The 16,543-nt window shown below is 39.3% G+C and overlaps 1 protein-coding gene across 1 annotated transcript in view; it reads left to right on the top strand.

Moving 5' to 3' along the window:
* The window catches only part of nup88 (nucleoporin 88), a 44,255-nt gene that overhangs the window by 25,798 nt on the left and 1,914 nt on the right, over positions 1-16,543 (top strand). The window contains exons 9-15 of the mRNA XM_039756597.1: positions 5,000-5,090; positions 5,451-5,555; positions 10,308-10,460; positions 10,650-10,775; positions 12,574-12,639; positions 12,714-12,794; positions 15,226-15,352. Coding sequence (XP_039612531.1) covers positions 5,000-5,090; positions 5,451-5,555; positions 10,308-10,460; positions 10,650-10,775; positions 12,574-12,639; positions 12,714-12,794; positions 15,226-15,352 — 749 coding nt within the window. The remainder of the gene's footprint in view (positions 1-4,999; positions 5,091-5,450; positions 5,556-10,307; positions 10,461-10,649; positions 10,776-12,573; positions 12,640-12,713; positions 12,795-15,225; positions 15,353-16,543) is intronic.

Genomic DNA, 16,543 nt, shown 5'->3' with positions numbered 1-16,543 from the left:
AAAATAACGTAACATGATTCTGCTAACCTAATATTTTTCATACGCCCCAAACCAAGGAGATGCGAAGGTAAAATGAATCGGTAGCGCGTACATAGTCAGTACACCCTCTCGAATCAACCTCAATGTCGGCATTAGAGGCTTAAGACTCTACAATTAGCCACAGCGTGGCTTGTCTATGCTAAAGTATGTATTGTAGATCGGGTATATATATACATTTATTATATATATATACCCGTACGCAGTGGAGAAGTAGAAGTTATGAAAAGAAAAGGGAACATTTTAAAAATAACGTAACATGATTGTCAATATACAGTAATTGTTTTGTGAGTGTTATTGAATGTTGCTGTCATCAAGGATTTGATTATCATTATTTCTTTCAATCAGGCTCATATTTGTAGGATGTGTTCAAGTTACATTCCGTGTTTGTCAATCGCTGTAAAGATAAGAGGTTTCATTCATCGATTAGTTCCTTACTGCATCAATAAACAGCTCGCCTTCCTTTTATCTGTGATGTGACAAACTGCATGCACGGGTTTTTTTACACTGTCTTCCTTTAGCAGGACATTCACTTTTTCCACCGTGTGCTTTGTTTCCGCAGTAGCTGCACTTATGAATATGATTGTATGTATAAGACGCCTATATTTTTGCTGCCTTCTCAATTGTGTAATTCGGTTTTGTTCAGCACTCTTTGGAACTGTTGCTTTTGTCTGTGCATTGCGCCAGTTCACGGAGCCGCTTGGTGTTCTTGCATCGAAGGTTCCCAGCTGTACTGGTGCCATCTCGTAATGTCAGCTAAGACCCGCACTTAAAAGTTTCTCTCGCAGTTTCAATGAGTTTGTGCCAAACACCACCCTGACCATCTCATCTTCCTCTGCATAAGCACAGTCCTTCACACGTGAATATTTACCGCAGTGTTTGTATTGGATTGCCGCTGATGGACGGCCTTATATGGGCAGGCACTAAATTACAAACGCTAGTGGCAGCCTGTCTATGAACTTAATTTAATATAAAATTACGGTTCACGCCGCTGCTTTGTTTCCGCAGTAGCTGTACTTATGAATATGCTTGTATGCATCATTTGCTTCATAATGTTTTTCTGCCTTCTCAATTGTGAAATGGCGCTTTGTGCTCATCGCTGTTTGGAGTTCTTCCTTGTTCTCTACATACTTACGTAGGAGGCGTGATGATGTCACACTAAACTCCCCCCACGCCATCTCCAACTCAAGACTCCATTACATTATATGGGGAAAAATAGCTTCCAGTTATGACCCTTATGCGTAGAATTTCGAAATGAAACCTGCCCAACTTTTGTAAGTAAGCTGTAAGGAATAAGCCTGCCAAATTTCAGCCTTCTACCTACACGGGAAGTTGGAGAATTAGTGATGAGTGAGTCAGTGAGGGCTTTGCCTTTTATTAGTATATATATATATATATATATATATATATATATATATATATAGTAATCCTCCTCGATCGCGTGGTTGCTGCTCCAGACCCCCGCGATAGGTGAAAATCCAAGTAGAAACCATATGTTTGTGTGTTTATTTTATATATTTTAAGCCCTTATAAACTCTCCCACACTGTTAACATTATTAGAGCCCTCTAGACATGAAATAACACCCTTTAGTCAAACGTTTAAACTGTGCTCCATGACAAGACAGAGATGACAGTTCTTTCTCACAATTAAAAGAAAGCAAACATATCTTATCTTCAAAGGAGCGCGTCATAAAGGAGCGCCAGGAGCAGAGAATGTCAGAGAGAGCGCTAAGAAGAAAAGCAAACAATCAAAAAATCAATACATGCTTTTAAGTATACAGAAGCACCGCATAAAGCGGCATTTTGTAGAGGAGCGCCCGTGTCGTCTGTGCAAACAGCCCCTCTGCTCACACCCTCCGGCCAGGCAGAGAGAGCGAGAAAGATAGAGAGAAGCAAACAAGCACAGCGCGGGAAGCATATCTTATAGCATTGAGGAGTTTTAGTTAATATGCAATACATGCTCTGATTGGGTAGCTTCTAAGCCATCTGCCAATAACGTCCCTTGTATGAAATCAACTGGGCAATCAAACTGATGAAGCATGTAACCTAAATTAAAAGACCCATTGTCCACAGAAAGCGGCGAACCACCGAAAAATCTGTGATATATATTTAGATGTGCTTACATTTAAAATCGCGATAGAGTGAAACCAAAGTAAAAGCGCGATATAGCTTAGGATTACTGTATGTGTGTGTGTATATATATATATATATATATATATATATATATATATATATATATATATATAGTCATTAAGCCCGTTACAACAACGGGCGCTAGAACAGTATTGCATAAACATTATTAGGAACAGTCTATATTAAATGGCAAGGGACATTTTTTTGTTAAAATTATTTTTGCAAAGTAAAATTAATATTAAAAAATAAAATAGAAACGTATATGACAGTACAGTAAGTATAATTAATATTGCCTTAGTGTCAAACAATCGGTAATACACAATATCTGAAGAAGATATTTAGGAAAATGTTTTTATTTTTTTACCTCAGGAAATTTTTCAATATAATTTCATTATAGACAACATTTTTTGTAAACACTCTTGTTCAGGACCATCTGTTAAACTTCTAACTCTTGATAATGCCACACATAACTGACTGTGGCTGAATACTGGTTCTTGCAAGTAAATGGCAACTTTTTCTAAGGTTTGCCCTTGAGCTATTACTTGTTATGGCAAAGGCTAATGTAACTGGAAATTGTCGCCTTCTTATGGTAAAGGGTAAATTAGTAGAGGATGGAGCCAAATCAATATGGGGAATATTCTGACGCTCATTTTCTTTTTTACAATCAATCTATTTGCTTGTATTTTTCTTTGTCTTTCAGCCTTTCTTTTGTTGATGTTTACTTGCTGAGCTGACCGTTCTTCCAGGAGATGTTGTTTATAAACGATTTAAGTGTCTGTGTCTTTTGTCCTACTTGACGTGTCCTTTTTTTTTGGGTTGCATGTTGTTAGTAGATAGTTAGTTAGTAAACATGCATGGGGCAGTATGTGTGGCGTCTCCCCAGCAATGGATTTTATGTGCGTGGCCGCGACTACCCAATCAGCACTCTCCCCAGCAATGCTGTCCTTTATTTGCTTATCATGCACGGCCGCGGCTAAGCCATTCACTGTGTGCTCGGCTTCCGGTGTGTGTGCGCGTCCACGATGCCGGTCGTGCATGTTGCACCGAGCCTCGCGCATGCGCACTTCACCAAAAGACACACACACACACACGGACATCTGGACGCACACAGGGGTTTTATTAAAGAGGATATATATATACACAAACACACAAGTATATGGAATGTCAAATTATACCAAAGTTAGGGTTTGAATATTCATACATTAAAAAAAAATAAATATTCAAAATAGATTTAAAGTGCTTGCTTATTATTTTTGCTTTTTTGCTCACTTGTGCACAAATGCTCCTCCACCAAAAAGGATTGTCTGTGCATGGAAAATGTCAGGACCAAAGACAAAAGTGGAACCAGCACACTTCACATGCCTGTAATGTATATACTGTACGAAGCACATAAACACATTAAACGCACTCATTGCTTTAGCCTTCTACATCTCGCCCCCTCTTCTCCTGCCTTTCTGCTGCTGCCAAAGAGGAGACGTTCAGGCTTTTCTATTTTTTTTATTTGTACACACAGTAGCCAAAAGGCAGAGCAGTGCGATAGAAAAATCTGTCCAAACTAATAGTTTTTAAAATTGTAAAAAATGTTATTGTGGAAGTGATATACAAAATTACTGAAGCATAGTGTGCCTGGATTATCATGAAGCTGACATTAGTGAGTTATAAAAAGGACTGTTTTTTTACAATCAAATTAGTCTTTGTCTTTGATTAAGAATTTTTGATGAACCTATGAATTCTATTTGAGTAGTAATGTTCATTCTGTCAGCCTTAACATATATCTCATTTCTTCACATTTGTCTTTAATAGTACATTATTGTAAATTTTTGATACATTAAAAACTGCTTCACTAGTTCTTTTATGCCTAACTCTTAGCATATTGAGCAAGCCAGCTATAGAGAATAAAATAAAAGAAGGTGTTAGATTAAGAGTGTTATAGATAGAAGAAACTTTATTTGTCCTCAGGGGGAAATTTTGTTACAGAAGCTCTTTAAATATATAAACAGATAAGTATGGAAATAAATACACATATACTTTGGTCTGAACACAATGTATATATTTATATGCAATAAATGTATCTTTAAATCAATACTTAAGGACACAGGCAGCCAGTTTAATGATGATAACACAGGAGGTGACATGCTTGTTTTCTTTTTTAGATTAGGTTTTTGATGCTGTATTTTGGGCTAATTGCAGCGGAGTTGCATCTTTTGTAGGCACGTCTGATCAGAGTGCATTGCAGTAATCTGGACAAAACCATCGTTCCCTTGCTTTTGTGCGCAATGCGCTGGAAAAATAGACAAAATTATGTCTCTGGAAATAATTAATGTTGATGGAGTACAAATGCCTCACCGCGTAGTAAATATCAGGGGTGTTCAAAAGGGCGACCTCAATATAGAAAAAAAGTTTAAATTTCATCACAAAAATAACAGAAACTACGAGTATTAAAGTAATACTGCTCAAATGCAATATAACCAAATTAATGAGTTTGTATAAAATATCAAATTGATCTACATATTGAATTGCCTTAAGAAGTGGCCAACTTAAAAGGCGGTCGCCTTAAAAGGTGGGTCAGCCTAGTGTATTAACATCTGTTGTTGACATTGTGTTTTTTATTCCACTCCTTTCCTTGTTGTATAAAATTAGTTCTCAGTTGTTATGGTTAGTGAAGATTTATTTTACACACATTCACATCCACTGAGCCATCACACAAAGTTTGAGTTTCATGCAGATCCATGGATGTGTCAGATAAACAAGGAACTGTAATTTGTTTTTGATTAATATCAGAGTTTAAATTTCCTGGTGTGTTTAATTGACACTTTTTTTCTGTTATTAGATGAAGAAGATAAGGATGGCCTACAGGAGCTATCAACACAACAACCCTGCATCGTGGAGCACATTTTGTGCACAAGACCTCTGGCCTGCAGGTAGATGGACAGGCATACTTTTAATGTCATTACTCATTTTTAGTAAAACAGTACAAGAGATTACTTAGGATGAATATCTCATACACATTAAAGGAAAATATTTTTTTGCATTCATAGCAGCATGTTTGCTTATAACTTCTAAAGGGTCAACACTGGAAATTGTTTTTTTTTGATACAGTTTATGTATTTTCAGAACAGATGAGGTTATAGACCTGTGTATTTAATCTCTGTCTACATGACAGATTTTGTATCAAGAATAAAAAAGCAAATACATTTGCTAATTAATCAAAGGATACTGCTGTTTCACGTATGTTTGTCCTCAATAATATTTACTTTTGTATTTATTTCATTGCTCTTTAGCACCCCAGTTGGAGTGCGAGGTTTTTGGATTGTGTCCGATCTTTCCCTTGGAGCAACTATGCTGTGCATCACTAGCAGCTATGAGTGCATTATCCGCCCGCTGCTGTAAGTAGTTTAAGAAGCTGTCAACTTTGTGCAGATTAGTTTTAACAGAGTAATCTGACTGTTTCACATTGATCATATGGTTTGTAATATTCATTTCAGTCCTGCATTTCTCCAATTTGTGGCTCCGTTGAGCCTGATTTACACAACTGTACAGTTCTTGTATAGAGGTTGGGCACTTGCACCCTATTGGATTGGAGGCTTTGGACAATCTGTTAAATAACTAAGTACATGGTGAGCCAAAATGAAGCACCACATTTTTCAAGGTCATTGTGTGTGGCAGCCAAGTGTGTTTGGGAGTCCTTTGATAGGCGATCCCTTGTAGTTTTCAGTTGGCAACATGCCTTCGTCCGGTGCGCACCATGCATTCGCAGTCAAAGGGTGCTTCAGAAACAACAAATCTATTCTCACTACGCAACACGCCTTCTGAATTCACTTCAGCATTCCTCCTAATGGTGACATCTGAAATCGGAAAACAATTCTTCAGTGGGTGGCTAAATTTAGACAGACGGGTACAACATTTAACATAAAATGTCCAGGCTGTCCTTGGACTGTATGAACGCCTGAAAACCGTAAGTGCATCAATTTTGCAGTCTCCTAGAAGTTCAGTGCACAAACCTGCTTCTGCCTTAGGCTTTGCCATAACATCTTTGAGGAGAATTTTGCATGAGGACGTTAATTTCCATCCATACAAAATGATGTTAGGGCAGGAACTTGCTGAGAGAGACTTGGAGAGCCGTAGAGAGTTTTGCGTGAAAATTCTGCAAACCGTTCATCAAGATGCCATCATCATGTGCAGCAGTGAGGCACTTCTCCATTTGAATGGTTGTGTAAATAAGCAAAACGTTCGCTATTTGGCTGAAACCAACCCTCGTGAACTTCATCAGAGATGCCTGCACGGTGAGCGTGTTAGTTTTGTTACACCGTTGCAGAATTTAGCATTGTAGGCACTTACTTTTTTAAGAAGGGGGGGGATCAATGGTCACCGTCACTTCACAACGTTTCATTGAAATGCTAGAGAACTTTTTGGGGCCCCAACTGGAAGAAATGGATGTGGTGGATGCCTGGTTTCAATAGGATGGAGTAACACATAGATCCATGCAAGGTTTTATATAATATAATATACTATACTGCTGCCTCGCAGTTAGGAGACCCAGGTTTGCTTCCCAGGTCCTTCCTGCATGGAGTTTGCATGTTCTCCCGTGTCTGCGTGGGTTTCCTCTGGGTACTCCGGTTTCCTCCCACAGTCCAAAGACATGCAGGTTAGGTGCATTGGCGATCCTAAATTGTCCCTAGTGTGTGCTTGGTGTGTGTGCCCTGCGGTGGGCTGGTGCCCTGCCTGGGGTTTGTTTCCTGCCTTGTGCCCTGTGTTGGCTGGGATTGGCTCCAGCAGACCCCTGTGACCCTGTAGTTCAGATATAGCTGGATGGAGTATGTAGGTAGGTATGTATGTATAAAATACACTACCGTGGCTGTTTGACCAGGATTTTAAATCACCTGTAGTTCGCAAACCTGTTGACCTGAAATTTGGTGCACATATACTGTTGACCTCTACTATCTGCTTTTGGGGTGATGATTGACCTCCAAGGTTATTCCTCTTTTTATTTATATTTTATTTTATTTTAGAATCAACTCTCAGCAGCAGGGTGGTGGTGCGGTGCATGTGTATGGGCGCCATTCTCATCCCTACCATCTTTGCCATCACTTCCCCTACCTCTTCATATCTTAAATCATTCTTGAGGCTGATTGAAGACTTAAGTGCCAGCTTAAGTGAAAAATTGAAATGTACTAAGTAATTGCAACACAAACGCTGACGTAATCAGTTTTAACACGAAAAGATGCCAACGAAAGCAGAGAAGAAGCAGGCTGCTAGGGTGGAGAAGAGAAGAGCTGCTCAGGAAGCAGCAAGCGCATCAACCTCTGAGCAAACGAATGCTAAACGTACAGAGAGAGGATGAAAACTAGGAATGCTGAAGTCAAGTGTATTCACTGCACGTTATCATGCAGTCCACTATTACTGGCATGTGTGTGTGTGTGTGTATATATATACTGTATATATATGTATATATATACTGTATATATATGTGTATATATATACTGTATATATATGTATATATATACTGTATATATATACTGTATATGTATATATATGTTTGTGTATATATGTATATATATACTGCTCAAAAGAATTAAAGGAACACTTTTTAATCAGAGTATAGCATAAAGTCGATGAAACTTATGAGATATTAATCTGGTCAGTTAAGTAGCAGAGGGGGTTTTTAATCAGTTTCAGCTGCTGTGGTGTTAATGAAATTAACAACAGATACACTAGAGGGGCAACAATGAGATGACCCCCAAAACAGGAATGGTTTAACAGGTGGAGGCCACTGACATTTTTCCCTCCTCATCTTTTCTGACTGTTTTTCACTAGTTTTGCATTTGGCTACAGTCAGTGTCACTACTGGTAGCATGAGGCGATACCTGGACCCTACAGAGGTTGCACAGGTAGTCCAACTTCTCCAGGATGGCACATCAATACGTGTCATTGCCAGAAGGTTTGCTGTGTCTCCCTGCACAGTCTCAAGGGCATGGAGGAGATTCTAGGAGACAAGCAGTTACTCTAGGAGAGCTGGAGAGGGCCATAGAAGGTCCATAACCCATCAGCAGGACCAATATCTGCTCCTTTGGGCAAGGAGGAACAGGATGAGCACTGCCAGAGCCCTACAAAATGACCTCCAGCAGGCCACTGGTGTGAATGTCTCTGACCAAACAATCAGAAACCGACTTCATGAGGGTTGCCTGAGGGCCCAAATGTCTACTGCGCCCTGTGCTCACTGCACAGCACCGGGGAGCTCAATTGGCATTTGCCATAGAATACCAGAATTGGCAGGTCCACCACTGGCGTCCTGTACTTTTCACAGATGAGAGCAGGTTCACCCTGAGTATATGTGAAAGACGTGAAAGGGTCAGGAGAAGCCGTGGAGAATATTATGCTGCCTGTAACATCGTTTAGCATGACTGGTTTGGTGGTGGGTTAGTGATGATCTTGGAGGCATATCCATGGAGCGACTCACAGACCTCTACTGGCTAGACAACGGCATCTTGACTGCCATAAGGTATCGAGATGAAATCCTTGCACCCATTGTCAGACCCTACGCTGGTGCAGTAGGTCCTGGTTTCCTCCTAATTCAGGACAATGCCCGGCCTCATGTGGCAAGAGTATGCAGGCAGTACCTGGAGGATGAAGGAATTGAAACAATTGAATGGCCTTCACGATCCCCTGACTTAAACCCAATAGAACATCTGTGGGACATTATGTTTCGCATAAAAACATTAGGTTGCTCCTCACAGTGTACAACAGCTCAGGGATGCCCTCCTACAGATCTGGGAGGAAATGCCACAAGACACCATCCGTCATCTCATTAGGAGCATGCCCCGACGTTGTAAAGCATGTATACAAGCTCGTGGGGGCCACACAAGATACTGAAAAGCATTTTGAGTAGCAGAAATTAAGTTTTTGAAAAAATGGACTAGCCTGCCACATCTTCATTTCACTCTGATTTTAGGGTGTCTACACAATTGAGCCCTCTGTAGGCAGAAATTAAAAGACTTGGCATCCTTTTGTTCCTAAGACGTTGCCCTGTCGTTATTTGTATAGATATCCAACTTCATATTGAGATCTGATGTATCTAATGTGTTTCTTTAAAGTGTTCCTTTAATTTTTGTATATATATGTGTGTATATGTATGTATATATGTATATATATGTGTGTGTATATATATGTATATATACTGTATATGTGTGTGTATATATGTGTATGTATGTATATATATATATATGTGTATGTATGTATATGTGTATATATGTGTATGTATATATATATGTATATATATATATATATGTGTATGTGTATATATATGTGTATGTATATATATGTGTATGTATATATATGTGTATATATATGTGTATGTATATATATGTATATGTGTGTGTGTGTGTGTGTGTGTGGTGTGCGTGTGCGCAAAAAATACTACAGCATATATATGTCCACTAAATGAAATAAAGCTTTAGCTAATTTATTTCACTAAAATAACCTTGTACAAGCACAGTGACTTTTTAATCCCTTGTATACTAAATTTATTGGGCTTGCTTTGAGTCATCTACTCTTTAACATTTAAAAAAATGAGTAAAACGAATGAAATGTGCCAAGATTTGGACATTCTTGACTGTAATCATTTGGAATATTGTGTTATGAATCTGATTATTTAATAATAAATGGACTATTCTTTGCATTAAGCTTGTTTGGTCCACTAACAGCTAAATCATCCCAGCATCTGGAGGTGTCCTCTTCACTGACTCGACTCAGTAGCGTATTTCAGATTTCTATGACACTTAACAAGTTTTTCTGGCTTTTCTGCACTTCCCATCATTTCATCCACTGATCTCTAGATTGTGTTTTTACAGATTAAATGGATCATCTTTATCAGTGCCTTTTGAGGAATTTTAATTTTTGGGTTAGGTCTCCCTCAGATTACCTTTAACTTTTTACACAAGTGCCCAGTAAACTGCCAAAAAATGAATATTTGATTATATAGTTTTTTTTTTTTTTTAATATAACATTTACATCTTGTGATTTTCAGTTGGTAGTAGTAATGTTTGTGCTGCAAAATAAAACTTGGACAGCTTAAAGATGAATCTAGAAAATACATGGGGGTTACCATTTACCACTCATATAAGAATATATCTGAATTTTAGAAGTGCCACCCGACCTGCATCTCCACCATTGCTGTGTTCTCGCCTTGGAGAAGATCTTGGAAGCTCACCTCTCCGTCGACTGGCAGAGGAGTCCTTTGTTCGGCATATTCAAAACATTCTTCAGCGTAATTCTGCAAATCCTTTGGTACTTAGGTAGGCTGGACTACTTTTATACTGCAAAAAAAAAACCACTTGTTTGTTTTTGTTTTTTCAAGTCTCCGTCCTTGCTTTCCTTGGTCAGTGGCTATTTCTTAGTGTGGCAAGTTCAACCCACTAAAGCAGACTAGTTCTATAAACGTGTTTTGTTTTTTTTTTTCTCCCCCCAAACCCAACCTGTGACAGATCTGGTGACAAAGACAGCAGCCCTTCATCACCGGAGTGCTTGCAGCTCCTAAGCAGAGCCACTCAAGTTTTCAGAGATGAGTACATACTAAAACAAGACTTGGCACGGGAAGAAATTCAACGCAGGTAACAAATGTTGTTTTGACCACTATGTACTTTGGACTTGGGCCTAGCACCCTGGTAGCAGGTTCAACATTTTCTCTTGAAACTTTTTTGAACTTGCAAAAGTATTGAATTACACCCACAACATCATTTGTCCACATAGTATTTTTTGTCATAAGAGCACCGAGTACATTCTTTGTCAGTTTTCAGGCATTTACTAGCTAATTGAGTTTGAGTCTCAGCCTGTGTCTTTATGGCTGAGTTGTAGAATGTTACCTCCTCCTCCTCTGATTGCTCAGCTCACATGGGATATGAAAGTAGGGGGCATTGCAGGTGGGTTTATTTGACTGAAATAACATTACATAATTCTCAAGAAAGTGGTTTAAAATGTTAAATGTATGCTGTCAGATGTTGAACACTAGATGTCAAACACGGAATTTCCCCCCTAGTTGTGTGTTGTGTCAACCAGTCTGAATCTTTGCAACCATCCCTGCTGGTTGTGTTTGTGAGACTGTGTTTGTGGAGGGATTGAGAGTTAAGGCGGGTGGGGGAGTCATGTGATTGATCATCTCCCCTCCCATTCACCTCATTTCATTCACTTCAATTCGCTCCGAGCTGAGCTCCACAGCTGACATGGTCTTGCCATTCTTTTTCCTTAGTGTTTAGTCCTTTCTCCTTTACTAATTTACTGTTTAGTACACGCAGTACTTACACAGTCACTCATAAAAGGGGAGAAGACTCCGTGCAAGAAATGGGTATTGAATCTACCTTGGAAGACATGCAATCAACGAGGCCATTAAACGGATCTCAAGAAAGGTCTTCTAGGTTGGAAAAAAAGCGCTTGGCTGCCAAAACCAGGCGATTAAATGAATCTCAACAAGAAATGACTTCTACGTTAGAAAAAAACGATTCACTGCCAAAATCAGGCGGTTAAACGAATCTAAAGAAGACAGGATTTCTAGATTGGAAAAAGGATGATTGGCTGCCAAAACCAGGCAGTTAAAAGAATCTGAAAAAGACCGGACGTCTAGATTGGAAAAACCACGATCTTCTGCTAAAACTAGCCGGTTAAACGTGCAGCGAAGCGCGCCAGGTCTGCTAGCACTAAAATATCAGAAAAAGCGAAGTATTATTTATGAATTGGTACTCTCTTTCCTTTTCACTCTGCTCATGGGTCTTCCTTGGAGACTGGAGGATGCCGATGATCCTTGTGTCTCCTTGTTGCATACCGGAGTTTCAGGAAGAACATTTGTGTGGAGTGCAGGTGATAAAAGTGGAGAGTAACAAGTTTGAGTAAAGGTGGTACCGAGTACTGACTGATTCACTGTGTTGTAATTGGGTGCAGTCTGTCAGCTTGTTTGAGTTCTGGGATGCACCCCTGACTCCATCTGTGTCCTTGTTGTATGAGTATTCACTTCCTAATGTTGCACTGTCCATACGCAAACCTTTGTGTATTTCCATGAATACTGTTAACACTGAATAACAAATGGTTTATTTTCTACCTTATTTTCCATTCTATTAATATATGTATAATCTGTTTTGTAGATTTTGAATATTAAAATAAGACATTCATCTTTAAAATGAAATTTAAACTTTCCAATTTGTGTGCTGTATGATCTTAATATACTGTAGTACACAGCTGCTAAACATCTTGCATAGAAATGTCCTGAGAGAGTTCTCCCGTCTTATTCCAAGGAGTGCTTCATTTCCATTATTTGGAAAAAATAAAATATGGCACAGCTTTGTATTAGCAAGTGTGTACTGAAGTGCTTTTACTTGGTTGTTCCAACATGACAGTCTCACCAGTCTCTTTATTCAACAGGGTGAAGCTGCTATGTGAACAAAAAGAAAAGCAAGCAGAAGACCTGGATCACTGCATGGAGGAGAGGTACATAGTGGATCTATTGTATGGAGTGCCTTTAAACGAAGGCCTGCTTCTGATTCTTTCTGCCTTTTGTTAAGGACTCATTTGCGGGAAACAGCAGAGAAACTTGCTGACAAGTACGAAGACGCCAAGTATAAGCAGGAGATGATCATTAAAAGGTAGGTCCGCTGTCATGCCCGATACTATACTTGTACTGATCCGCTTTCCTTACATCTTAGATGAAGATTAATGTTTTGTTTCTCCTTTGGTTTTAAGTCTGATGGCTTGAGACCTGAGTGGTCCTTCAGTCCAGTTTGTTGGGACACAATAAATGCATACATACAATGTCTAGGTGCAGTTCATCTGGGCTACTTGCACTCAATACGCTAATGTTTTTGCCTTAAGAAACTGAAGTAGGAGTATCAAAGGAACTAAAATTTTAAAAAAGTTGACTAATGTGTATAAAATTAATTGAAATTCTGTCTAAGGTTTAAGATTTTTTTTTTAAAATTAGATACAATTGTAACTGAATTTGAACCATTGCTCCACTCATTGGTGCTACTTCTTCATTCACAAGCTACCAGTCTTGCCTACAGAAAGTGACACCAGAAGGCTAAGTATGCATCAGTGACTGTAACCTGCATTTTTGGGCCTCATTTACTTTGCTTTATTCACAACAAGTAATTATCAAAATTTATTTATGAGATAGGTCAGTGGTTTCTCCTAGAAATATATGTTCAACTCTTTGAGCCACCTTAACACTACTACTGCTTAGGCCTACAGTATGTCACATTTTGAGACTTCTACTCATAGGGCGTATCATTATGGTCGACCATAGTCACTGATCTTCTTGGCAGACCACTTCAGTTTAAATGACTGAAAATCGCAGCCAGCGCCGCATTTAGTGAACATATGCTGACCGTTCAGCGCTGTATGAGGGTGTAACAGGCACTGGCAAATTAAGCTGTAATCTTGGTCTTCTGTTATGGTATGTAAAACGTGAGACATTAGACAGATGAGCTTCTGTTTTATTTGTGAGGTCCAAAGCCCCCATGTTCCTTATTCCTCATCACTACATTCTATGCATTTTACTTCAGAAGAGCATTTATTGGTTGTCTTCTATTCTGTGCACACTTCCAGTCCCTCTGATTAAAGAAAAAAATCAAACCTGTTTGTGTGTGTGTGTCGCATTAGGTGACCGGCTACATAAGAGAGTGCCACCGACTGACCCAAACACTCTATGATTATGTAAATTTAAGGCTTCTGTGTGCTTCCAAAACCACTCTGACCCATCAAGGCATGGACTCTATAAGACCTCTGAAGGTCAGTAGATCAAGCAGCAGATCCTCAGACTCCTGTAAGTTGAAAGTTGAAATCACAGATCAGGCATATTGTTCCAAAACATCCCACACATGCTCACTTGGATTGTGATTTGGGGCATTTGGAAGCCATGGCAATCAATACCTTGAACTCTTCTTCCTATCTTGCTGGAAGATGCTACATGTGTCATGGAATACCATTGCCATGAAGGGGAGTATCTCGTCTGCAATGATGTTTCGGTAGGTGGTATTTGTCAAATTAATATCCACAATATTGCCTGTACTCTGGTTTCTCAGCAGAACGTTGTCCAAATCATTACACATGCTTCAGCAGCACCATACAACTCTGTCAACAGTCATTACCACTTGTGTTTCAGAACAGTTAATCCATCAGAAGCTAAGCATGTTTGGGCCAGGCCAGTACTTGGATGGGAGACCATCTAGGAAGAGCTTGGGTTGCTGCTAGAAGAAGTGTCAGTGAGGCCAGCAGGAGGGTGCTTTTCCTGTGGTCTGTGTGTGGACTTCAATGCCACAGTACAGTGACAAGGGGCACTGTTGAAAAAAATTTGCATCGTCCTTTGGATGAGACATAAAACCGAAGTCCTGACTCTCTGTGTCCATTAAAGATTTCGGTAAGATGAGCGGTTACCCCAATGTCCTGGCTGAATTGCCCACCTTAGCCTGGTCATTCTGGCCCCTATTCATCCCATCCCTAACTGGCTATCTACCTCCCTCACCTCATCACCATCTAATAGCTAATGTATGGTAAGCATACAAGCACAGTAATGGCTGCCGTTGTGTCATCCATGTATGTTACACTTTTGTGGTTGTTGAAGTGGCTCGCTGCTGTGTATGTAAAGTGCTTTTTGAGTAGGTTAGAAAAGTGCTAGATGAGTGTAATTTATTACTGGCTCTAAATTGTCTTAAGCAAGTGAGAGAGTATTATGATACAGTATAGCTGAGTAATAAGGGGTGCAGTACTTTATTGTTAATGTTCGCCTCACCAAACACTTGTTTAAATAACCAGCGACGTTCATAATGGATTTATCTGGGTTACTGCCAAGGGTTAGGTCAGCTTTGAAGACAGAAGCTTAATTTTTCACTTTTCCATTATTATACTGCAAAGACCCAATTTGTAATATGTACTAATGTGTTATATTAAATACACGTTTCTTTATAATACATATTCAGGTGTAGAGTTTGTTTCTTTTATAGGGAGAGATGTGAACTCTAGGCTACACTGTGCGGAAAAGACGTAGCCCGTCTCACTAAAGCCATTCTTGTTTCATAGGATAAAGGCAGTCTTGGGAAGTTTACAGTCGCATCTTCCTGTCCTGTCAGATTGTGAAAAGGAAATGAGTAAAGAGCTGAAGACAATAAATGATCATTTACGGCATCTTGACAATGGAATCAAACAGGTATTCTGGGCTGGGCTTGCTTTTAATTCTTCATTCCTCTGATCTAATTCAGTCAAACAATTCCACAATACACCACACTAACAGTTTAGTTCTTTATGGAAACCTAAATAGGGTTACACCAACTAATACTGTACTTTATTCAAGAAAAGCATGCAAATCAGTTTATGTATGCTCTCACTGTTTGCCAGTTATTACAGCCAAAATAAAACCAGTTATTAGAACTGCGATACAAAAATGTTTCAAGCTTGTACTGCACTGAAGGGAAAGAAGAGAAGTTAGGTTTTAGCTCAGAGTTACTCAAAGCAAGGTGATTATGGTATTGATTGTGTGCTGGCCAATTTGTAGCACGTAAAATGTGCACTGGCTTCCAGGAAGAGAAGGATGACCCCTTCTGGAAAAACAAATTGTGATATTCCAGCCTATGTCCATGTAAATAGTTGCATCGGAATTTCCCATATTTATGCAAGATCAAGAAAAACAAGCGAGTAATGGAGGCGTATCATGTATTCAATAAATGTAATGTGGCATTCAGTTTTCTACATGATAATTGGATATTCTTCCATTGTATTTGTTTATACAGTTTTCATTCTAGGCAGTGCCACCTAATTAACTAAATGTCTACTTATGAAAACCTGATGTATAGGAATGTGTCCCACAAGAATAAGACATGCTATTGAAGTGCTTAAAATTATGAAGGAAATTAGTACGGTGGATCGAGATTGTTACTTTAATCTCCCTAGCTTCACTTGGACTAAGAAAACAGTGCTAAAATTATTAATCCCAAATGTCATTCTGGCAACTGTATAGGTGCGTCTCACGTTAGTGTTAGACCCGAGGATTACTAGGGCTGTAAAAGTGCCAGCAGTATTAGTGCCAAGCATTTCTCGGGCAACAGTTTAGGCGCACCTTGTGTAAACATTAAGCCCAAGTGTTACCTTGGTAACTGTGTAGGCTTGTCTTTATAATAATATAATGGCATTTTTGTAAGAAATGTTTTTCAGCAGCCCAGTTGTTGCCCACTCTGGACAGTGATACAAGAAGTGATGTAGAGGAGCCTCTCATCAGAAGAGATGACCAAGCAAGTCTGACTTCAGGCAGTGATGACTTTGAAAGTGACGCTCGTGTTTGGGTTACTTTTGAGTCTGCGTCAAATAAAGCAGCATCACCTCATTTTGATTGTGTGGGGCAGCC

Source organism: Polypterus senegalus, chromosome 6, assembly GCF_016835505.1.
Source record: "Polypterus senegalus isolate Bchr_013 chromosome 6, ASM1683550v1, whole genome shotgun sequence".
In the NCBI taxonomy this organism is placed as follows: Eukaryota; Metazoa; Chordata; class Cladistia; order Polypteriformes; family Polypteridae; genus Polypterus; species Polypterus senegalus.
This window is presented reverse-complemented; position numbering and strand designations above follow the sequence as displayed.